Source organism: Zeus faber (assembly GCF_960531495.2).
Source record: "Zeus faber genome assembly, chromosome: 8".
Classification (NCBI taxonomy): domain Eukaryota; kingdom Metazoa; phylum Chordata; class Actinopteri; order Zeiformes; family Zeidae; genus Zeus; species Zeus faber.
In genome coordinates, this window is record NC_137195.1 from 16,869,914 (window position 1) to 16,896,202 (window position 26,289).

The 26,289-nt window shown below is 42.0% G+C and overlaps 1 protein-coding gene across 1 annotated transcript; it reads left to right on the plus strand.

Moving 5' to 3' along the window:
* The first annotated feature begins 1,589 nt into the window (after positions 1–1,589).
* On the plus strand, positions 1,590–24,516 carry plekhf2 (pleckstrin homology domain containing, family F (with FYVE domain) member 2). Its single transcript, XM_080006213.1, has 2 exons — positions 1,590–1,722; positions 23,509–24,516. Exon 2 carries the CDS (start codon positions 23,520–23,522, stop codon positions 24,252–24,254), a length of 735 nt encoding a protein of 244 aa, XP_079862339.1. The 5' UTR covers positions 1,590–1,722; positions 23,509–23,519; the 3' UTR covers positions 24,255–24,516.
* The last annotated feature ends 1,773 nt before the right edge of the window (positions 24,517–26,289 follow it).

A 26,289-nucleotide genomic window follows, 5' to 3' on the forward strand; every position in this document is an offset into this window, starting at 1 on the left:
GTGTACTGTGCTGTATTATCCCACAAACACTACCTCACTTCATTCACGTGCCACTTTATTGCACATATCTGTGTATACATAATTGCCTATACTGTACTGCCTATTCCCTTTATCTATTCCATTTTATTTTATTCTATATATTTTTATTTTATTCTATAAGTATTTGATTTACTGTATTACGTTTTAGGAATCAAGTTAGTTGGTCTAGTAGAAAGAAATTTTCCTAGGACATATTGTGTGTTATCACCGGATGCATATATGTATGAAAGTATGTATATGTATGTGACGAATAAACCTCTTGAATCTTGAATCTTGAATCTTGAATACAGTCGGAGATATTTACCAACTACAATATAACCTAAAGGACTCTTGTCCAGTTCGCCTACTGTATGTGCTGCCGAGCCGCTAACAGACTTTTGTTTTTAACATTCTCTGTTCTCCATTCTCTTTTCATTCTATTATTGTATCGTTTTGTACCAAAGCTGACAGCGTTTGTGCTCACGGAAACAGTTTTTTATTTAACTCCAAACAGTTAATTAAAACATTGTTCATCAAGAAATTCTCTAGTCTGGTCTGTTGACAGCAAAATATAAAATATTCTCAGACTGTGAAACGTCATCAGTTATCAAAGTGTTGTTGTGATTGTATTAGTGAGAATGATTGTCCTTCATTGATCCTCTCAGACAATGAGACATGGCATAATGAGCCGCATTGTTCTTCTGGATCCTCCCAATGAAAGGCAAGTAAAAACCATCAACGCACATCGGATAAACCCTTACCCCTTCCCTGATTAAACAACTTGACCCAAATGGAACTCATTGTTGGGTCATTTGTAAAGAAGTAAAGAAACTAGGCCGATAACAGTCATGAAGTTTACATGGTCATACAGTATTTGTTCACAGTTCTAACATTACCACCATTACTGAAAGCTGCTACTGGTTAAAAAACACCCTTCAAGTGCAAAATGGAATCGCAATTAATTGAAGTCATTGTTCGGATCGAAAATCTTTGCTAACATCTATAATACTAGCAGACGAACGGACAGACATAGATAGATAGATAGATAGATAGATAGATAGATAGATACACAGACAGACAGACAGACAGATAGATAGATAGATAGATAGATAGATAGATAGATAGATAGATAGATAGATAGATAGATAGATAGATAGATAGACGGACGGACGGACAGAATATTGTATCATTGCGAAGTTGAGTTGTAAGCAAAAAACCGAAAATATAAAACAATTTGGCAATATGCAATAAACCAAAAAAAAGTAAATTAAACAAATATCAACAAATAACAAGTATTTACAGTATATATACCGTATACTTACAGTATATGCTGTATATACAGTATATAAGTATATACAGTATATAAGTATTTACAGTATACATATAGTTTTTACAGGATATTTGTTGTAGATAATTATATAAAGTATTTACAGTATAACCTATCCTGCCTGGGGTGCAGCGCTCCATGCCCCGTCCTGTTTCCTCCCTCCCTCCACCCTCTCCCTTCCTCCTGATCCAGCTTTGAAAGGCCTCTCCTCCGCGGAGCCATATTGTTTGTTAGTGTTCGCTCAGCAGGCAAGTTGGGACCCGCGGTCGCGGGACGCCGCGGCAAGGTTGGGAAAGGCGAGGGCACATTGCTCCTGGGATACTCCGGACGTTTGGAAGTACTTGGAACAAGTTGCTGGGGAACCGAGGGGCCGTCGGGTATGTGTTCTCCCGGATCAACACTGTCCGGTCTCGGCGTGTGCTGCGGCTAGCAGTAGCGGGCTACTTTTTCCATTCATGCTAACGGGCTCCGCAGAGGGGAATGGGACTAGCCTGGAGCTAGCTGTACTAGCGCTGACACTTCACAAAGTGCAGCGGAGGAAAGGCGTGTCGGATAAATGTCAACGTTAACACGTAAACCCGGTTAAAATCGTCGGTAGTGGGCAGACATGTCCTAAATGTTGTCTTTCGGTGGACTTTATCAACTTTTAAAAGGCATTTAGTTCCCTATTGGCCACATACGGATTGTCGCAGGGAGTGTACTTTGGAACTCGTGAAAATATTAGCGCTATTTAGTAGTTGGCTCTACAGTATATATGACATCATCTATACTCCACAGTGGTTTTGGGTTGTGAGCGTGAAGTCGACGTTGGTCCTTTTGTATGTTTTCAGAAGAGTGTGGAAACTTACCTGTTTCAAAGTTATTTCCAGGGTATTTGGACAACCTGTTCACGGAACGCTCATTGAAGGCTTGTAACGTATTACCTGCCACTTACCTGGGAAACCGTTGATGTTGTTAATTTTCTGACTCGAGGAGACAAACTCTTCATGTTTATTATATTGAATAACAATATTTCATTGTTGACCGCCTTGGTACAATTAGAATTTCTTATTATTCTTATTGTAATAAGAAACATTACAGTATCAGTACGCTGTCCTCTTAACGTCCTGGGGAGTTTCTCTTCTTAAACTGTCAATCAGATGTATTGGTTAAAATGTAGTCAATGAAAGATAAAATTGAATATGCTGAGGTGTGGAATATTATTTTGGACGTACTGTATTCCATTGATATGACAGGTCCTCTCTTACCACAACACACCAGACAGACCGGTCACTATAACCACTAGTTTTCGTTTGAATCGCTTTAGACGAGTTGTTTTAGATAATGAAGCACTGATTACGAAGAGCAGCCATATCTTAATTTGATCCAACACACTTAGTTCATTACCCCGGCACGTGGAGCGCGAACTACCTGGTGGACAAAATTCTTGTAACCTTGTTTGGTACGCTGGCTCACAGCCATCGCTAAACAGATCTTGAATAAACATTGATATGCTTATTTAGAGAAGGCCACTACCGGGGTTTCTGCGGCGTCCTTTGACAAGGCGTAAAAAAGGCTGTCTAACAACACACTGTCCCACTGTCTGCATCTGGGTCATAGCCTAAAGTTAAATATTGCATTTGGTTAAAATGCTCACACATCTAAGGTTCAGTTTGTATGTCTGGAAGGAGGTCTTTCACAAGGCTAAAGTTGTGTCATGTGTGTTTTGCATAGCACCATGTGTTTTGGTTCCTGAAAACCACGGCAAGAAATTACTTTCACGCACCAGCAAAGTGGCGGTAAATTGGACTTAAAACTGGCGGTAAATTGGACTTAAGTTTTCTCTGAACAACCGCTGTGGCCCGTGAATTTGAACAAATCTTCCCCTGGCAAATCTCTCGTTGCTTATCTTGTTTGACGGCGCGTCTGCATTGTGAAACCAGTTCTACCAGAGATGGGCTGGGTGAGGCCAGTGAAAATGATCCACCTGTTAGGCAAACCACCAAGCTACTTGAATGGTCTTCACCAGCACTGGAAGACACTGTAGGTACCTGTAATCCAACACCCATTATCTAATCCAGTAGGTCCCCTGTGTATAAATGGACACAGATTACGTGTAAATATAGGCTAACTCCTCTCACTGGCATGGTGCGTGTTTACCTTGATGCTCACAGCTTAAACACACATGTTTACCAAGGTCTCACTGGTGGGTGTTTCGTCTAAATGGAGTCATAAATCAAGGCGCACTTAAAAAGATGTGAGAACGAAAGACGTGAGAACCACCGGGGAACATGTCCCAGAACACTTGTCAGCAGAATACTCAATACGAACGGTCTACTTCTTCATATGCGATTCCGTACCACTAGGGGGGTGCAGATTCCGTGGCACCTATTTCCAGAGCGATATGCCAGAAACAGGAAAAAAAAACAGACGGTGAAAGAATCATGAATGTGACAGCGAGAGGGGTTGGCAGTGGCTTTGCTTTTTATTAATATGAAAAAAGACAAATGAAAAAAATTGTGAAATCAAACTCAAACAATGTGTCACACAATGTAATTTATTTACAGCATATAGAAAGCATGCTCCGGAAAAAAACATTGTTGACGAGGCTTGGGCCCATAGTTGCCACCATATGCAATATTTTTATGGATGGGTTCCCCGTGATCACCGTGCCTAAAGAGTGTGTTTTTTTTTTTTTTTTTTTACAAATGTAGGTTATTGTATCTAACGTCCCCTTATGGAGCGAAACCGTGTGTAATGGGGACACTTTCTCTGTGACTCACTCCCCCGATCACCCGCTCTCCATGCGTTATGCGCAGAAAATGATCTCATCGAGTCTACGCGTCATGCCCCATTCCTCCGTGCCCCGTCCACACACTGTTTTTAGTTGCTTTATTTGGAGGACCGGGGGCACGGCGATCGGGGTGCACGGAGAGCCGTGTTCGCGTCCCTGTCCAGATGCGGATGATTCACACATATAAAAATATATTTATGATCCCCCTTATTTATAATTCATCATTGAAATGTTATACCTGTGCATTTTCTAGGCCTCTATCTGTTTCATCCTGTTATTGTAATGTACACTGACTGACTGGTGAACGGGAGATCCTTTCCGCATGCACGTCGGGTGGACGCCCACGTGCAACTTGCGATCTCCTCTCCGTGATCTGGCATTAAAGGTTCGCGGTCTCTTCAAAGAAAATAAATAGTGTTTTTATTGTAGATGTATTAATTGTAATTGAATGAGACCAAAAATATGCTGTGCGTAACCGTGCGTAATGGGAACACTTTCTCCGTCACTGCTCCCCCACCCCCCCACCCCCAGTCAACAAGCTGGTAATCTTGTGCATCGCGATACAATATTTGGGCTGGACTGCATCGCAATCACAATATCACATTTTGGATGTCGCCCAAGCCTATTGTTGACCCAGGAAAAGGAGGCTGAAGTCCGTCCCCTTCCATGACGCAACAGCATTTGGACCAATCGCAACAAGGGGAGACACAGTTCGCCCCGGGGGCTTGCACTAAAAAAACACCGCAGAACCCGTATCACTGTGTCAATTTGTTCTTATCTTGTTCTGAACCCGTCTTTTTCGTCAAAAACATCTATTCTTTTTAAGTATGCCTCCACCCCTAAGACCTGAAACTGATTGAAGTTTGTGCCACAGGAGTCTCAGTGTAGTTTCTCCCGGTGGGTGAGAGTTTCGCTTCTCTCCAAGTGACCAGCAGCATGGTATTCTTATTTAGTTCTCACTATCTTTGTGATATTTCCTTCCTCTTCAAGGTTTTACATTGTCATCAAAGGTGTTGCAAAATAAAGTATCCAAATTCAAAAGGGGTGGGTAAGAGTGACGGAGAGTTTCGGTTACGCACAATGCTTTTTTTTGTGTCATTCAATAAGGGAATCGAGTAAAATAAAATACATCCAAATTAAAAACACAATGTTTTAATTTGCTTTATTTAGTGGAAGCGCTCCCTCTCCAATGTCTACATTATGCATGGAGAGGGAGCCCTCAGAAGACACACAGAGCAGCTAAAATGTACTTGCGTTTTTGATAAAATTTGAATTCCTGTCCTGTGCAAAGATGTGCCATATTTTTTCAGACGGTCTTTCTCATTGATAATATAATTGTGTATTTAAGTCCCGCAACGCTGTATGTCAAATTAGGTGTTGATACTGTCAAAATCCCAAAGGTCTATTCGCATTACTGTTTTTCACATTATGCAAATTATCAAAAAATCCACCATGGCTTACTTGTATGGCTTTTTTTGTCGAGAACATTGAGCTTGGGTGGTGTGTCAAGTTTTAAATCAATCGGAGTGCCGATGTTAGGGGCGTGGTCTTTCCAAAATTGCGGTTTTGGGCCGTAATTACAGCACCACCATCTGGCCTGGAGCATTTGCACATCATTTCCAGTTAATTGGCCAAGTTTAATGTTTCTAGCTCGTTCCAGCTCACAGAAATTTGAGGCGCTGCCTAAGACAACAAAGAAAAATAATAATAAAGCGCCAAGAAAACAATAGGGTTCTACCCCTTCGGGGTTTAAACCCTAATAAAGCAGCAAGAAAACAATAGGGTTCTACCCTTTCAGGGTTTGAACCCTAATAACAGACATGAAATAATTAGAAGTAAATTAGCTTAATATATTTTATTGGAGTCATCACTATAGCAACATATTGCTTGTTTTGTTTTGAAAGAGAGAGACCTTTTAAGGTTCCATTATTTTCAGAGAGAGATTTGAAATAGAAATCAATGTGGTGGTCAATATTGAGGCTGTCCGCCGCAAATAAATCAATGTATGGGAAACACTGATGTCTCAGAAAATATCTGCAAATGAATAAATCAAAGCTTAATCATCACAACCACATTCAACTGTATTCACTTCTCTGTGGTAGTCGCTAACTTTCTGAAACCTGTTGTTTCATCTGCGTTGGAGTAGCTCAAAGGTTAATCTGCTGCGCTTATGAGCGCTTAGAACGAGGGTAACAGATGTTCGCCTGTTTCCAGCACATTCCTCACTGTCGCCATCCCCACAATCCCGATAGCCCAGCTTTAAAAGACTGCTGTTTAACACGTCTGAGTTAAAAAAATAAAAAAATAAAAAATGGAAAGTCGGGCAGCCTAGCCTTGTCATGTGATGTAGCACATACTCTACAGGAAAACTCCAGATGGTTTCCAGAGTTCACACTGGCCGTTGAATATCAGATATGCGATTAAACCTTGAATGAAACCCTGATTGATTGGTTAGCTAGCAGTTTCTCGACCTGTATAAGGTGTTTCTCTGACAAAAATATATGCTCCAGGGGAAATATTTGAAGGATAGTCGTTCTTAAGGGTGTCACGATTTTCCAAATCTATGATTCCGATTTTCAATTTAAACACGTGTATTTTTTCAGCGCTGACAGTTATGCCATTATACAAATTTTGAGTCTTGATTTGTAAAGAAAAACACTTGTTTCTCAACAAGTAACTTTTACTTGAATATTATAAATAATAACAAATATGAGAATATTTAAACAACACACCTTAACCTACACTACTTTCAAGTTACTCACCAAAATAAGCACAGAAAAACGGATGCTATTTTTGCCAGAGGGGAATGCTGGTAGTGAGAGGGGAATCACAACCTGCAGCTCTGATCTAGAGTGATCTTTTCTCATATATCTATTAGATGTTTTTATTTTGAGGAGCACGGCACCCAGACGGCAGTTGAGGTAAATAAAAGCCCCGGTCACCATTTTAGGAAATACAGGTACTGTCGATAAATGACAGTGAGTTTTGATTTCACTATTTTGGAGCACAGGATATCTCTTACATGGAGGGAGAAACATTTGCCGGTGGCAGGAGACGCCAACTCAAACACACAACACAACATATAACTGTAAAACTTGACAAAAAAAAAAAACCCAACTGCTCATCACCCAGCAAGACAGTTCCCTTCATTCATACAAAAGAGCCGTTCAAAAGAACAGGATTGTTCATGGACGAGCCGACACTTTACTGGTGCGACCGGAGACTTTCGCAATGAAGAGGGACACGGCCATCCCAGGGGGTTATTTTCCGACTGGACACCTTGATTGATTGCACTTTTTGCAAAAACATTGCGTTTCTACGGAAAAGGCTCACGTAGCTGCGCGCAGAATATACCTCTTGTGCAAAAATAGAGAAATGCTGTGTGGACCCCGCAAGGCTGATGTGGCCAGTGAAGCTCCAACAGTGGATTGAATAGGAAGCGTGGACTGCACGCTGCACCGCGCCTGTACTCTGCGCCAACGCGTCCCCTGGACTTCTACTGTGATTCCTTCCGTATTGAACCGAAGGGGGCGTACCACCGAACGGTTCGATAATACACCGTGTACCGTTGTATCCCTAATCCCTAGTATATTGATATATTTCAAACGAGATATAGGATGAGACAATACTGTTTATATCGATATAGTTTGGTGTTGCGTTAAAATACATAACCCATTTCTTCCATAAATCCGTGCCAGTGTTTGCGTCACTCCTCTCTCACACTCCGCAAATCCGCCTGTGCATAGAGGCAGAGCGTTTGCTTTTTTTTTTTTTTTTTCCCCTCTTTTTAAATTTTTTTTTTTTTTTTTAACATATATTCCCTTTACATCCTGTTTTTCCCAATGCAGAGGGTCCCAACTTCTGGGCTGGGGACCGGTACTGGGCCGCTGGGCATTTGCGACCTGGCCGTGAGAAGGCAGGCCGGATCAAGGCTGCATTTTATTTGTACAAAAAAGCTCTGTCCAGTACCCGGAGCACTATCTTTATTTTGAGATTTGTTTGAGTGAGAGTGAGAGAAGGTCCTGTAACCTGGTGCAGTTTTGGAGAAAATGTAAAAAGTTATTTAATAGTCAATGATTTATTATGAACATACAATTGGATTTTCCATTTAAAAAAAGGTCCAAAAATGTTTGTATGTTGTCAATTATAGTTCTTAGAAAGAATCGGAAACGGCCAAAATCAAATCGGAATCAACAGGTCAGACTCTAAAATTGGGACTCGGGCAAGGAAATTGCAATCGGTGTATCTCTCGTCAGAACGCGTGGGCGCCACTACCGCATCGCTCTCGTGTTCCAGCGCGCCTACAATGAAAACAATGGATTTGCATGCTCAAAAGACACTCGGGACAGACACAACTCATCCTTAGTTCTACAGTGATTTTAAAACTTCCAACTTTGACATTTCTCCTTTAGTGCAGGTTTGTGACAATGCAAGGAAGCAACCAGGTACCCATTATTGTTGACCTACAAGGGCGAAGATTTTATTTGAAAGGATGACAATTGGCTCGTAAGTCGGCTCGAAAGATTTAGAAAAGTAGGAAGTTGAGCATTGGCTGCAACGGTTCGGCAAACTGTCAGTGTTGTCGGGCCAACAGCTTGACGTCTTTGGAACTACGGTAAAGCTGTCAAACATGTCTGAGCGAGGGATTCTGGCAGCTGTAGTGGCCTTCTGCCTCTTAATGAAAGCAGAAGTGAATCCAGGATACATAGACACTACTTGGTTGTCTGACTGCTGCAGCTTTACAGGTGATGGCTCTGTAACATGTTAGTATTTCCTCTATATTAATTTTAGAAGTGGTTTTTACCACCTGAGAACACTACAGAGGCTAGAAGAAATGTGAAATTACAGTAAGATATTATTATTATTATTATTATTATTATTATTATTATTATTAACTACCTTAATCCCCTTTCAACAAAAAAGCCTTAATATTTTAAGTTTTTGCTCTTCAAATGTTAAAGAATGTCCACCTGAATTAGAACCTCTGATTTTACAGATTTATGTGTTAAACAGAAATAATCCTCAAATGACTCCCAAATTGTGCTGTTATGTTTTAAATACCATGTTTAATGTATTGTCGCCATCTCTTTCTGTGAAAAAGTATGCATTTGATAATGGTCCTAAATAAAACGTTCTAAATAAAGTTCTCCCAAGATCTCCCAAATCCAATTATGTTGTGAAGGTGACTGTATAAAACACTTGGGAAAGAGGGTTCAAACAGATACCATAACTTTTGAGTTGGAAGGAACTGCTTGTAATATGAATTAAAGTATTAATTCACATTACTAGGATCATGATATTAAGCATCAAGAACTGATATTTTTCACGCATAGTTTTTCAACCCTCAGTTTGGTCATGACTGATCTGAGAATTACCACACATTCACATTTCCTTGTACTTCTTATCGACTGCGAGTTGTTTCTCTATTGATGTCACCCATAATGGAAAAAGATCTCCTGGAAAAAGGTATTTGTCACATGCTGATCAGTGTTTTGCTCGGGAGTTTGCTGATGTCATCTGGGTGGGACCAAATGATGATTCATTTCCGTCAGTTTCTGTTACTTTTACTTGTAAAGTCAAAACTAGCCTGACCTTCCTTTTTTCACGAATTTAAACTTGAAACTAGAAAACCATGTTTTGAAGCTCAATGGCACTCTATAAAACAAAATGATCAAATAAATTGATCTTGCAATATACAGTTAGCTGTTTTTCCCAGTACAGATTATGTAGGCAGTAAACGATTAAGACATATCCAATTTTTTGCATCTCTTGAAAGACCCCCATGAAATGGCATTTAGAGAGCTACAAACTTCCACAATTTCATATATTTAGGAATGAGACTATATGAGAATATAGACGTACTTTTAGACATTATTTTAATTTGAAGCTAGATCACTTTTCTCAATCCCACTCTTATTTGGACAATTTTGTTTGAACGTCCGCACATTCAGTCAACCAAAAATAATTATATTTGACTGGAAATGTTATTTCATGGGGCTTTTTCAATTTGAATAAAAGCGATTAAAAATAATAATAATAAATGGGTGCTGTTTCAAGAACAAGGTTCTTCCTCAGACTTCTGTTACACCAGATAGTCGCCATCTTTTTTATTTTTAAAGATCTATATCTATCTATATCTATGTCTTGATATTTTTATGTTTTTAAAAGGATTTCGTTCATTTCATGAAATAAATCCTTTAAACAGGAGCTATTTTGGTGTGCGCATCTCTTTTATACTTTAAAAACAAATTGACGAAAACTTGTTTTCACTTTAGTGTACTTTCTATTCTAAAGCTGTGGTTTCTGTATAAATGGGCTGGTGGAGTGAATTGTCGTTTATTGTGGAGTCTGTTATTGCTATGATTATTACCATGTGCCACAGTGCACTTTTCAGTTTCTACTTGCCCTGTACTAATTAGGATCATTCTGGTCAAGTACGGCACGGTAGCACAGTACATTGAACTGCTGGCTCAGCAAGAAAGTCCTGGGTTATTTTTTTTAAATATTCAAAATCTATTTGAATTTCATCCCTGCAGCCCTAGTGCCAGGTGGGCGGGTGAAGTGTGCGTTGTGGGACGCAGTGCAGCGGACCCCTCCGCGGAGCCGACCGCAGCTCGCCCAACCCCGAACCAAACTTCATGAAATTCAGTTCGGAGCTGGAGCCGCAGTCCACTCCGCGGAGGGGCCCGCACCCACCGGCGCACACTGCATTTGTTAACCAGCGGATCTTGACTGCCCCAATATGGCGACCATGTCAGACAGTATTACCCACAAAAATACGGGGAGAATAGCGAACCTGATTGTGATTTCAAAATTTGAATTGGGACGCTCATTTCGATTGATTTTGAATCGGAATCGTGAGACCTCTAATACCTAGTTATAATTATGTGCAGCACAGAGACAGGAACAGCCTGTTTAAATGGCATTTTTCCCTGGGGCTCACTGTTTTTGCAGGACATAATAATGCGCATTTACCACTGAAAAAGTATTTTTTCCATCTATATTTTAGGTTTGGTTAGGTGTGAATTGTCCGGTGAGGTTAAGGGTGGGTTTAGTAGAATAAGGTTGGGGTTGAGGTAAGGGTCAGTTTTATGAACAATCGGCCCTGAGGCATGGCACTGAAAACAGGGAGGCCACCCTGTGGTTCTGCATCTCCATGGCCTTTTGCTTGCAGTTGTGGTTGTTAAGCTTAGCAACCATACCAACTATTAACTGCAATTGCTGCACAAACCCATGATAATTGCAGGCTCCTCATGACTTTTTTGCAAGTTTTGTAGTTTAAATCTATGATCATAAAAAAATTTATTGAAGAGTCAGAATCAGTTGAATGTTAGTTTAATTATTTTAACACAGGGGTTGAACATATGATGGTGTTATTTTATATATTTATTGATGTTATATAATGTTCCTTATGATTTCATGATTAATTTATCCATATCGCCCAGCTCTAGCAGAGTGATATTAACTAGTGCATTGCATGCATACCTTATTTCAAGTTCAAATATAAACCGGTCGTCAAATGAAAACCGGGCCTCTATCAAATGCCCAAGGTGTGGTCTACACAAACAAATAAAGCCTGTCTCGCTCAAATTCAGACCGGGGGAAAAACTCATCGCAGCTGCGTCGCTGTTCCAGTGTGGCGCTCCACTCCCAAACAAAGCAAATAAAAACTGTGTTTTTATTTGACATGTATTTAATTTACTCCATTTCCTACTGCTGCATAGCCGATCACAGATGGCTCCTTGGGAAAATGCCCAGCTCTGAGTGCTCTCGCACTCCAAGCAGGAAGTATTGCGTTAAGGGAGACTCAGAAAAATATAATTCCCCTACCACAAGTGACTTTTAGGGTAGCAACTAGCTCTCTCTTTTTTTCACCGTTTTTTTCACCTTTCACCTTTTTTTCACCTAGCTTTTTTTCCACCTTTTTTCACCTACACGTGTTTGCATGGTGTGGCACCCAGACGGAAGTTTGATTTAAAATTCATAAATACATATGATCAAATATACTTAGTAAACAGAGGGAATTAGATATAAAAGCCTGCCTCTAATGTAAGCCGGCTTCCAATAAAGGCCTGGTACCATCTGCAGTTCAGGTAAATAAGGCCCTGGTCACTATTCTGGGAAATACGGTCGTCTTGTCTTATGAGGAATTTTCCATTTCTTTTATGCTGTTATCCTTGGTGAGTTGCTATAAGTGTAAAACTGAATTCATCCTTTTTTATCGCCGTCACAAAAAAGTATACTTTAAAGTAAATAGATTGACCTTTTGACAGCTGATTTGAAGTCAACCTTTTATTAACCCACTGTTTTACTATTCTTGATCACCATTTTGAGATCTTAGACCATCACTTCCCAAAACAGATTAATCTTATATCAGGTCATCTGTCTGGACTTGTATTACAGCAGTGTAATCCTATTTTTAAGCCGACAGGATGTTGTTGTCACGCTATAGGATTGTGTCTTCTAAGGTAGAGTAGTGTAGCAGGACGTACAGGTTAGACCAAAGCCAATTAAGGAATGGCAAAGAAGGACTTTGGCCCGCAAGGGCAACCGGATTCAGTCTGCATCCATTGCAGGAAACCCATTGTTCTGCCCACTGGGGGCGCTCAGTGAGCTTGAAATCCGAAGACATCAGTCACTATTAAAAAATAAATAAAAATAAAGATTCTCTCTGACAGCCAAATCGTTATCTGACGGTACCATGAAGCACAATGCTTTCATGCTATATTGTCCATCTGTTGCTTTACTTGGCTGCTCCTATTAGGCAGCTCCAAGGTACTAGTGTAAGTGTTTGTGCGTTCTGTGAATGACAATTTGGAGCTGTGACAGCAAAGCTATCAGTCATCCACAGAACCATCCCAATTTCTGTCCTGAAGCTTATAACATCAAAGAAAATACATTTTACAGCTACGACAGCAAAGTACAGAGACATCAAATATATTTTTTCCTTCTACTCAGAATATTGCTATTGATGAATGTTTGTCGCCATGATGTGCAGATTAATATGCAAATGCTGCAATTCTTGGTTGTGATATATATTTTATACTATGGTAGATGAAAAAGCAAAACAAGCACCATTCAAAAACTTAAATTCCACTCACTATTTACCCACCACGGATGCTCTTAAATCAAAACAATTTGCCATAAGTTAATTATGTTATATTGTCAACACAAAAGTTGAAGTTTGGGAATAATTTCCAGGGTTATTATGACTGGACACAAATACTAAAAGACCGCTTTCTGTTGGAGGTTTGCAATCTCGTCCCTGCATAATTTGGTTCCCAGATCTGTGTACCAAGAACCTCTCGCTCATTGCTCGAACCTTTTCGCCCACCGAACCCGATTCTTTTGCTTTTGGTGCTTTGTTTCGTATGTATCATGTTGTGGTCCTGACACTTGTCCCTGCACAGCACTTGCCTGTAACCCAGCACAGAATCACACAATGACACAGACCAACTCCCTTCAGCATCTGCCCCTGCGTTGCTTCCACAGGCTAAATGGGTGTCCTTGTTTTAGAGGATGCCGTTTACCCGCCCCACAAAAACCCTCTTTCTCTGCTCCTGGCCTCTGTCACCGTCCCTCTCTCCCCGGCAGTCTGAGTCAGACCCTGCCAGCCAGGCCTGGCTGGCTGTGTGATGTAACTGGAAGGTTAGCCGCTGAGCATGCTACAGGCCACAAAACCATGCATGAAAACACTATGTTCTACCACTACTATAAATGGGTTTGCCTATAAGCAGTTTGGTTCAGTTCAGTTGCTAGGTCTCAGTTTTAACCTGCAATTTGTTGTTCGTGACCAGAACTGAGTGAAACATCTGAATGCTTATTGGTTACCTGTGAAACTTCAAAACTTTACAGCTACATTCAAACTACCGCTATTCACCAGTGTGGTCATTCGGTCTCTGACTGGCGGTTAGATGTTGCCCTAATTTTAGATACTTAAAAACAAAGGTAACTTGACATTTTGGAAATGTTGGTTCTCGACCCAGAGACCACAAGTTAAAGAAGAGGCATCCTGATGTCTACTTAGTGTGGACATGTGCTGGAGTGACCTGTCTCACCAAATCTCCTCTATCAAAGCAAAGTTCATACAGTCAGACTACCTGACCTGTCTGGATATTTGTAAATTGGCTGAAACCAGACCCGACGTATCAAGGAGGTAAGGAGGAAGGAAGCAGTTGTTCCTCTTCATTAGAGTTGGAAAAAGGAATTATTGATGAGGAGATTTCATAGATTTCTTCAACATAACAAAATGTTTGTGAATAATTACCATTTATATAAATTCACACTTGTTTCTCCCAGAGCATTTATGGAGAATATTGATGATTTTAATTACGAATTCTTGCTTTATGTCTCTGAACTGAATGACGTGACTATGAAAGCTGAGATAGAGAACAGGGCTTCTTATCAATTAATAATGGGTTTTATCTCAAGCCCCAGGTAGGGCCAGAAACCAGGGAGGGCTAGTCAAATGCCCAGCATCCAACAGATCTTAAAACAGTTATGAACACTCATTTACAATCCCAATCAAAAACTCCCCTCAGTTCTTATTGGCCTCTGGGTCTTTAAGATATCGGCTTATAATATTAGTAATTTACCATCGCCATGTACATTAGTTGCAGTTTTTTTGGAGATCCTGCCCAAACATTTCAGTGTTGCATGTTCCCCTAATTGGCTTGCATGTGAATATGCTTAATGATGTACCACTCTCACCGCACTGCACCACTCTCCCCACACTGGACTGAGTAGGTCTGCATAAATTCATTCATTATCAGCATGATGGCCAATCTGTGACATCTTCATAGTAATTGATGTGGTTATTTTAAGCTGTCAGACCAGCTAATGATTGGTGGCTCCACTAAATGTTTCCGCTGGTATTTCCATTGTGTGAGTGATTCTTATATTTCAGTTATGTCATTCCTTGGCAGCCGTTTCTGTCATTTCTGCTTGGTCTAGCTGACTTGTACCGCCCACCTGTCTTATGTACTGTTTGCTAACACTCTGAATATAATGTCCAAATATTTCCTCAACTCAGAGCTATGGATCACTGAGTTGAGGTGTGCGTTGGGGCAAGGGACAGCCCCTTGACAAGGGGGCCCTTGAAAGTCGACGAGTCGAAACATCAGCCGGAAACCCGTCAGTCGACTCAGACTCTTCAAGTCAAGAATTTGTATTTTCTATTTATTTATTTGTTTATTTATTTGTTTGTTTATTGTCAGTCAGTGTGCATTACAATAACAGGATAAAACCTCACGAAGCTGACAAAGCAGCTCACAAAATGTGCAGTGATAACATATCAATGGGGAATTATAAATAGGGGGAATAATAAATGTATTTTTATATGTGTGAATCGTCCAGACACGGATGCCAACACGGCTCTCCATGCCCCCCGATTGCCGTGCCCCGTTCCTCCAAATAAAACAACTGAAAACAGTGTGGGGACAGGGCACGGAGGAACAGGGCACGACTCGTGGATTCAGATCACTTTCTGTGCGCTGAGAGTCATGGAGATGTGTCCCCATTAAGTACGGTTTCGTTCCATACGCACTTGTTTTGTTCCATCAGGAGACATTAAATTACATCTAAAATAAAAATGCACTGTTTTGTCGCACTGATTGCGGACACGTCATTGCTAGTGTGGCCGTCGTCAGCCCGGCCCTGCCCCGCTTGGCGAATAGTCGATTATTCACATTTTACTGCCAAATCCGACGCGACTGATAAAATTCAGAGTCGGGTACTGCCCTAGAATTGTTAATGATCTAAAGCTTTGTTTTTCCTGGTCCACTGATCAGTGCTGCAACGTAAAACTATCCACAATGTTTTTTCAATTATGATGTAGAGCCCCTAGTACTACCGACTTTTTCACTACCAATATTGATTCCAAATCCCAAGCCTTTAAGTTTCTGGTCAATGGATCCCATCCATTACTTACCTACCGGTATATTGACTAGTAGACTCTTCTGTTAAGTACCTGACAGACTACTCGTTTCGGGTCATGGGAACATAGCGATCGCAGCCCAGAGCCACGATTATTTAAAATGTTATTGTTATGTTTACAATGATATGTTGAGGGGGACAACTCTGTTTTTCCTTTCAGGCAGGATCACTATCCAACATCTTATCACGACTCTTTTTGATGTTTGTTGCTGCGGAACTCGCAGCTCCAGCCCAAGCCTCTTTTATATATATATATATATATATATATATATATATATATATATATACTTTTATCAGAATTAAAATGCATCCAAAATAGGCAAACAAGCAATTTACGAGTAACTTACAAAATAACATGACACAATTTTTTGGGGGGGTTTTACAGATTTTGATAGTGTCAAAGGAGCAATCAAATTAAGTCATTTTACAAGTCTTCAGTAGTGACACACCAATAAACCCATAATAGCAAATGGTAACCCTTTCCCACTACACTAATCACCCAGTAACACACGCTAACATTCGGTATTTGTCACCAGTGGGAAAGGAAAAACCCGGATCTCAGTCTCTGGTCAGATTACCTGGCAATAGACCCGGGTTTTAATCGGCTCCACCTCCGGTCGGCTCTGATGTGAACAGGACACCCGGGTCCACCTGCTAATTTTGACCCCTTTACCTGCGCGATGCGACATGCGTTGAAATTCCAGACCCTGGCACATAAATAGACTGGAATATCTGTGTTCATCATTTCATATTAGAGTTAGAATGCAAAATTAGAAGTTATTGACTTTTTCTTTCCACATGGGGGGCCATGAAATGTTTTGAGTGTGGGGAGCACAGCCGAGAACCCCCACGCTCCCTGCCGGGCTTCAAGTCATTCCAGCATTGCCCCAAGCCAGTCCCGGCTCCCTGCCGCCGAAGGACCGGTGCTCGCACCGGCTGGTGCACACTTGCACACCCGCAGCATGGGGTGCTCCATGCTGCTACTGTAGTGTTGGGTCGTTCATGAACGATCCGATGTTTTGTTTTGTTTTTTTTGTTGTTTTTTTTTTTTTTTTTTGAACGGCTCAAAAGACTTTTTATTTGATTTTTTTTCAAGTTTACAGTTTGATGTTGTTTGTTTAGGTTGCTGTCTCCTCTCCTGTTTTCTTCCCAATCACACTGGAACAATGATACGTCTGTTTTCCGACGTGTTCGTGACATCGAACCTGAGGCACCAGGAAAAAAAAACGGCATTTCTCCTGGCAATGGGGAAAGGTGTAAATCGCCTATTTTTAGCGGGTTGACCTGGGTTTAAAAATCTCAGGTCAACCCACTAATTTTGGTGTGGAAACAGTATAGTGGGTAGCTTATTTATTTATTTATTTTTAGGTTTTGTTAGCTTGTATGGCTTTATCTTTGTAAATAGGGAAATTTGTTTGGTTGTACTGTTCTGTAATAAGTCTTCAGTAGAAATTGTTTTTCCGCGATTTAAATTTGCACTGCGTGGGGGGGGGTGACTGGTGTGACCGGTGTGACCGGTGTGACATACAAACCACCATGCTTGGCTCTAAATGTTATTACCAAAGTGAGACGTTTCTAGATCGTATTTAGCAAATATGTCATAGAATCATCCTATTATTCTGTCTTGTTTTAATTTACAAAAAAATAAAGAAATAGTAAATACTCTTAGACGGGAGCCGGCAGAGCTGTCCGCGTTCCCCGTTTCCCCAAACAAAACAAATAGAAATAGTATTTTTATTTTAGATGCTTGTTTTTTATTTCTGTTTTTACCTTTCTAACCTACCTACCTTACCAGTCTTTTTTTTTCTGCGATCGACCCGCCCGATCAGTTGTAGCCAGTGGTGTGATTTAAGATTTGGCTGAGAAAACAACTTTGGATGCATGTATGAGCCACAGAACTGATAGAATGTGCACTATAGCGCGATATTATCGATCTCCCTGTAAAGGCAGCACTCAACAAATAGATGACATGCCCGACGGGGCAGCAAATGGCCACCCATCACTAAGAGTGCAGCTCGATTTCCACAGACAACGGTGAATTCTAACCATGAGAAGTTCTGGTTTACAGGCAAACATGAACGGTTGCTTTAAAGACAGGAGGGTTGCGCTGTGTAGACCGCATAGTGGTTGCTCCGCGAGACGTGCATCCAGGAGGGGACAGACCGGGGGGAGCCCATGCTACGGTCAAGTAAACTCGTAAAAGTGTGGTGCCCTTCAGAGAACCCAGAAACTGTAAAACGCACCCAACGCGACTAAACTGGACCCGGTGTATTGCTTCCTGCAGCTATATTTTTAATTATTATTATGATAAGCAGCTATCCGAAATACTTTTGTGTCTTTGGAAGCTTTTGGCAGTTAATACGCCACAGGGGTATCACAGCCACCAAGGGTCCTAGTCTCGTGCAACTACAGACCTGGAAGCGCTCCAAGTGCTACTGTGTGTTTACACTTGTAGCCGGCAAGCAACTTACGTTTAGCACCTGCTTGCACTACTCCCCCACAGCCTGCACTTGTCTGTGTTGGTAGTTTCAGGTTATAACAAGCTTTATGTTGACTGTCTACTTGCCGGTACCATGCTAACAGCATTCTGCGCGCAGGGATACTCACCTGACATTTCGGGAATGTTTTCCCTCTGTGAATGATAATCCTGATTCCCTGATGCTTCAAGCTGTGCTTGTTGTCATAATCTTTGTGCTTATATGTTTTACTCACAGATGTGTAAATTGACCTGGATACGGAGCGTCCATAGTGCAAAATAATATAACAGTAGTTTCCAAGGTTATAAGACGAATAAGACGGAGCCCTCTCCTCTTGTTAAAAAAAAAGTTATGAAAATAAAAAAGTTCATTTCAATAGCGCTAAACCGCAGCTGCTAGGTGCATAAACGGCAAACACTGGTTGGTTTTGCATTAGATAGTAATATCATACAGTATATTAGTGCAATAGTTAAAAGTTTTAAATTTAATTGACTTTTTTAGCATTTTACTCAATTAATTCACAGAATAATGGAATACCAAAACACCTTGTAACAGCACTAAACCAAATAAATGTTCACTGCTTATTACCAGCAGCAAAATAATTTTCTAGTATTTTGCAGGGTTGGAAAGCCTGGTCCATCTCACTTTGGATGTACCTGTTTTGTTTTTTTTGTGTATGTACATAGAGCCTCCCCCCCTCCATTTTCTCCCTGACTTTGTTACATATGCTTTGCATGTGCATTGTTTGGGGATAGTGTATGTGGAGCCTCCCTCTCCCTAACTGGGGTTAATATGCCAGCAAAGCAACAGCTCTGGTCGTCTCTTTGTTGAGTTATTAGAGTGCGCATCACTGCGGAGCTCGACCCCGGCAGGACTGGCATCTGCTTCCCAATTAACATCAGCTTTGCTGCCATGGTGCTAGAACAACGCAGGATCTTAAAACCCTCAGCGGCCGCTCAATCCCAAAACTCACCATTCCCCTTAAATTCTTTTACCAGCTACATTTATAACTAAAAGAAAAATACCCTGAAATCCCTGGCTTGCTGCCAGACTGACTGGTGGAGTGGATAAATGGGGTAACTGGCATCACTGACGGATTAAGTCCTCAAATGACGTGTGCATCTCTGGGCCTACATGTGGTGAATATAAATTGTGTGTGTGCTCCAACATCACCCCACTTCGTAGCGGTCAGGGTCGTAGCTCTCTGACTCCTGCCATGGGCGCATGATGAATCATCAGCAGCCCTGCTATCCCCATCGTCTGTGACCCTTGACCTCTCCCAGTGTGCTGTGAGAAAAGCCCAGAAGCCTCTGCTGATGCTTACCTCTCTGCCGGCATCTGGGTCACTGCGATGACATAAGAAAATCTGTGCTTTAATTAAACACAAAAATTTGAATGTGTCGTTGATGTCCGATTGCACTTATTAACAAATGTTGTTAATAAATTTTGTGCTTTATATATTAAATGACACCTTCAAAAAAAGAATATACACAACTTAAATGTAGTACTGTATTGTAAACAGTTATTTAACTGTTCAAGTAGTGAATCTATTCCGTGGAGTTTGGGATATTTTAAGTCAAGGTTAGGCTACATATTTGTGTTAATAGTTAGATGACAGTTAACCATATCCCAATATTCCGATCCATACCAAATCCAAAATCAATCCAACCAAACTCATAGATGGTATCTAGTCTGATATCACAATATCAATATTATATTATATTTGCCCAGCCCTAGTACTGACACTCCAATTGAGTGAGTGTAGCCTTCCTGAGCACGAACATTAGGTTAGGATTTAGGATTCATAATGCCCCCCCGGCAAAACCAAATCTGCTGCATTTAATTAATGTACTGAAAGAGTTCTTCAGTTAAACGGGGCCGCCATGCTCTTTGCTCACCCCCGACAACCAATGATTTTTTTTTGTTTTCTTTGATGGTTTTTTTTTGCGTTTATTTTCTAGCCGGCCTCATTTGTTTTGATGAATAGTAGAGGGAATTTTAGCAGGAAAAGGGTTTTCCAAATGGGTTTTCCACTGTTGTCAATGGAGCATGCTAAGCTTCAAACATGGACTTAAGCCCCTTTTCCACAGTTAGGCAGAATGGTTCTCAGTACGATTAGTTATGGTTACGATTGCAGTTCCACTACGCAGGGTTTGGCATGGAACGGTTTTGGACCACTTCTATTCCTGTATTTTCGGCCAACGTGTCATAACCGTAACCAAAACGCGCTGCGCGGAAGGTGAATGACGTAAGTATTCTATGATTGGTTTTTATTGTGTGCACAGACGTCACATCCGATGTGTGTTAGGTTAACATCCTAATACTGACTTCACATGAGACAGGCTCCACAGCATTTTCTAATTTTTCAGCTTCTTTCACCCATTTTCACTCGCCGTGTTGTGAATATTGGGGGAAACATAAAATAACAAGACACAAGGTAGTGTGAGAGAGAGAAAGCGCTGTGCACAGCTCGACAATGTATTAACATTTTACCCATTTTAAATCATAAAAAAAGAAAATGATAGAGAATCAATATGTGGCGGTCAATGTTGATATTGTGGCTGGCCGTCACAAATAAGTCAATGTATGGGAGACCTGCCGACCTGCACACATTTTGTGTGGCAAGAATTGACCAAGAATTGCCACGCAATCCGCCGTCAAAATACGCAGGTAAGAAATGGCAGCCGAAACTATGCAAAAAATATATTATTGTAATTTAATTGCGGAAAACAATCAATTCAAAAAAATGACCTGTGACTGGCCGATCAGTGTCAGATCAGATTCCAATTTATCTGATTCTGTGCTGGTCAAATTTACACGCCCCGATACAGTGCTCACGTAACTCACACTCGTAAAAAAGCTCCGATACTCAAACCTGATACCAACGTAATGCAACGTGGTTGCGTAATTAGCAAAGAAAAAGAGAGCGAGTGAATGAAAATGACTGCTGTTTGGAGGTACTTCAAGGCAAATAAAGAAGATTAGGTAAATGATCTATCCATCGACTGTCAATATTAGAAAATTGTACAAACTGCGTATCCATGGCAGCGTGTGCTCTGGTTCGAAGTGCACAAGCTCCGCTCGTGATGAAAGGTTCGACAGTTTTTTGAGACTCTATTCTTGACGAGTCACATAAAACGAGTCGTTCGATTTTATTCAGTTGGTTTAATGCACGGTGAGCGAGGGAGGACTTCCAGTCAATGAGCGTGAGAAGAGACGGCCATTTATTATTATTATATATATTTTTTTTTTGTAATGATTGCATTTTATTTTGGAATGGCAAGTACCGTATAAATATAATAGGAATGTATATTTGCACTTCAACTGAAAGAAACTTTAATTTGAAGTTTGAACTGGACATTTCCATGCTAGTTATATGTTGTGTCCTACTAAAATTCAGTGAGTTTCAGGTTGCATTATACTGAAACTTGGTGACAGTCCCATATTTCATTCTATTGGAACTCAGGGACAGTTTCATGTTCTATTATTGTTCCATAGTAAAATAATGAAGAATAATAAACAGTGTCAAAATCAGCCCTCCATCTCCATATTGTCCTAACTGAAAATTGCAGTGGTATTCCATATACACAGCTGTCCTATCCCTTGAACGTGATCAGATCACACAATGCGTTTGTCATTGATGTACAGCAGATATACCCAAATAGAGACCAAATGATGAGAATTTGATTTTGCCAATGACGGAAATCAACTCAAAATAAGCAGATGATAATGTAAAAGACACCTAATAGTCAAGGTTTCATTATGAACATACAATTGAATAAAAGTTGGAATCGGCCAAAATGGGAATCGGCAGGTCAGTCTCTTTAAAAAATCAGGAATCCAAATCGGTCAAGAATATTGCAATTGGTGCATCTCTAGTTGGTAAACATGTTTGGTAACTTTACGAGATGATGCATTTCAGGGGGTATATCCTAATGACATCAATTTGTATACTGTATATAGTTAGCCCTAGTAGCTCACTTGCAATGTGATGAGAATGACAGGACTGGGGGTGCTTATATCTACGGAAATGATAACAACTGTCGCATACGCAGTCGACTTACGTCGCTGGTGCATCGCCTTGTTTGTTGTCGTCACTGTAGTTCTCCTGGACTTCCTGGTGCTGGTTCCAACTCCGCCGCTGGTGGAAACTCAAGCCTTAACCGAGAGCAAGCGGGCTAATCGGCGCAACTTTGCACGGTAGCACTTTGAGGCTTTGAGGCTGTAGGTTAGCTATCCTGTCTGACTGTTGCAGGTGTGTGAGAGGTCGCAAGCCGGGGTTGTAAGCTAATGCTTCTTAATCGTAACAATGTGCCTCCACATTCTCAATATTACATTTCCCTCATTGTCAGGGGCGGAAGCATACATATTTACTTGTAAATATGAATGATATTCAGAATTTAGTTGTGTTGAATAAAATGGTTAATATTCTTAAGTTCAATGTTAATTAGTCCCAATATTCTATGGGAACAACAGTGTAGGGAACTTACGTCATCCCATGATTAACTCATAATAGTATCCAGCCCATAGTCCAGGATACCGCTTTCAAAGAAGGTTCTATGCAAATGATGCGAAAGATCATATTAGATATGGGGATTTATTAATCCCCAGGGGATTCAGGAAATATGCCATGATATAACATCCAAAATTCATTCATTCAAATTTTAGGCCATGCCCCTTGCCCTATACATGCTGTTTAACTTTTGATGTTTTCTGTTTGACAGTTTTCTCTGGAAAAAAATTAAAATAAAAAAGTAACTCTGTGACTGATAAATCTTGAATTGAGCTGAAAAAAACCCTGATGGATCCTAGATTGGGTGAATTGGCAGAGTTAGCCAGTGTACCAGTGACTTCACAGTTTCAGGTCTATTAATATCTGCTGACTAACCGATGTGTGCAGTTTGCAGGGTTTGAAAGGTAAACGCAGCACAGCCCTGACCCCCTGACCCCCCTCTCTGCTTTCCCCCTCTCTCCTCCAGCTGAGGTCAAGATGGTGGATCGGCTTGCGAACAGCGAGGCCAACTCCAAGCGCATCGGGGTGGTGGAGGGCTGCTTCGGCGCGGCGGGCCAGCCGCTCGCCATCCCGGGCCGCGTGCTGATCGGCGAAGGCGTCCTCACCAAGCTCTGCCGCAAGAAACCCAAGGCGCGGCAGTTCTTCCTCTTCAACGACATCCTCGTCTACGGCAACATCGTGATCCAGAAGAAGAAATACAACAAGCAGCACATCATCCCGCTGGAGAGCGTCACCATAGACACGGTGCCGGACGAGGGCGACCTGCGCAACGGCTGGCTCATCAAGACGCCCACCAAGTCCTTTGCCGTCTACGCCGCCACGGCCACCGAGAAGTCCGAGTGGATGAACCACATCGGGAAGTGCGTCGGCGACCTCCTGGAGAAGAGCGGGAAGTCGCCGACCGGCGAGCACGCGGCCGTCTGGGTGCCCGACTCGGAGGCCACGGTCTGCATGCGCTGCCAGAAAGTCAAGTTCACGCCGGTCAGCCGCCGGCACCACTGCCGGAAGTGCGGCTTCGTGGTGTGCGGCCCGTGCTCGGAGAAGAAGTTCCTCCTGCCGAGCCAGTCCTCCAAGCCCGTGCGCGTCTGCGAGTTCTGCTTCGTGCAACTGACCTCGGGGGGCCTCGCACCGCGCTCGGACTCCATCAGCCGGCTGGGGTCAAAGTTCAACAACATGTCGGACGATGACGACGAAGACGACAGCAGTGACTGAGGGAAGGCCCTGTTGTCCTGACGCCGCCCCCCCGCCCCGCCCGTTTCCCCATCTAGGAGGGAATATTCTGTTGGTTTTTTCTCGGTTTCTTTTCTTTCCACGCCCTTTGCCCAGAGTCCTGCTCCAACACCGACTTGAAGTGAACTGCTTAGGATTTGTTGAGAGCGCTGCGCTCCTAACATTGGAGCTGGCGGAAACGCCGGTCGACCCTGACTGCTTACAAGTCAAGCCCCCCCCCCAGCTTATATTTACTCCGCAGACATCACGGCACTAGACAGTGGCGCTAACGGACCCCCGCCACCCTGTCCCTCTCCCGGCGTTCCCACCCTCCTTGGAGCTTTGTTTCCCTGTCGTTTTTTTTTTTTTTTTACCCTTTTTCACCAGCTGTGATCGCGGCATAAATACAGGTGTCGCTCATAGACTTTAATTTACTTTTGCCGGTGCACCGGTTTGAGTATCCACAATGTTTGTTACTTCGCTCGTTACATCTGTTAAAGTTGCACTGACATACCTAAATTAAAACACACCCGTAAAGAATGCTACGAGTTATCGACTCTGTGAAAAGGCTCCGCGGTGGGGTTTTCTGAACTTTTTTTTTTTTTTTTTTTTGGCTCACTCAAGGTGATACTTATACCTTTGTCAGGGATGTGCAGTGATGTTAAGGGCGCTAACTATTGTCTAATTTTAGGCCATGTCTTTCAGGTATTATACCAAACAGTGCATTCTTTTTTGACAGATGTACATTTTTACTAGCCCCCTTTTATGAGAATTTTGTGGTACCCCCCCCCCCCCCCCCCCAAAACTAAATCTGCACCATAGGCGACGGCATAGAGAGCGCTCGCTTACAGAGCTTTGACGGGTGATGTTTTTTTGCATTTGTAGCTAACCTTTTTGCTTATGACAAATCAGCTGAACTTTAGATGTGATTGTACGCTAACTAACGCAGCTCTCCGGGGACCATGTCTGTTCTAAAACATAGGTGAGGAGGAGCGTCCCATGAAAATATAAGGCATCGATCCCCGGAATTAATTTGACATTTGCCTAATAGTTTCACCTAGTGCCTTTAAGGGGAGCCAGCTAGCCCTCAGTAAGACTGCTGTTTGTTAATAACCACAAAAACTAGAGAGGTATGAGAGGATATTGATATTGGGATATTGCCACGAGACAAATGATGCTTATTGGTCTCTTGACGGTCAATTTATTTTCCCTTCTTACACTTTGGCAGAAATCAGCAATCACTTGTCAGATACTGTTCATTAAGTATATTAAGCTTGTTTATTGGCTTTTATCACTGAAGCCCGAGCTTTAGCGGATGGGTGGCTGGTTGACGAGAAGGCTAGCTTTCTTGTTTCCTAATTTGTCTACGCCAACATATAAGCTTATCTACGCGTGGACTGGCTTATGGGGCCAGAGGGGAACAATGTTGGTGGCAACTGGCGGTTGGCGACAGGCGTGAGTTCACTTTTCTATTGTGCTCCCTCAGCCCGATCCCTTTTGCAACACGCCAGACTGCGCTGCGGCACGTGGTCATGCCCCATGAAGAACGTAATTGCCGAGCGTTGACAGCTCCGCAGAGACAAGTGCAGTAATCAGGAAACGAACATCTTGCTTCGCTGTTACCCTCTTGTCGAGCCTATACTTTCCTGTGGTGGGCTGAGGCCCGGGGGAAATGCCATGTCATGAAACAAACACACACCTCCAGTGAACTGCTAACCCTGCCCCGAGGAAGAGAGTTTGCATAACCGACCGCGCACAGGATGGGCTGTCCAGAGTCCCCTCTTTGACCTCTCTCAGGATAATCTAGCCTCCTTCCTTCCTTCCTTCCCGCCTCTCTCTCTCACTCCGCCCACTTCTCTCTCTATCAAGGGCCTGCCTCACTAGTCGCATGACACCATGTGACCCAACCATGTGATTTGACTGTAAAACCAGGAAGTGAAAGGCTGGCAGATATAGTAATGAACTATCTTGAGGGTAGAATACACAAAGGGAATTCCAGTTCAGTGTGGTTTCTCTTCCTATTTTTAATACTAATTCT

Coding starts and splice junctions, on each gene's coding strand:
- plekhf2 (XM_080006213.1), top strand. CDS start 23,520: ATGGTGGATCGGCTTGCGAACAGCGAGGCCAACTCCAAGCGCATCGGG.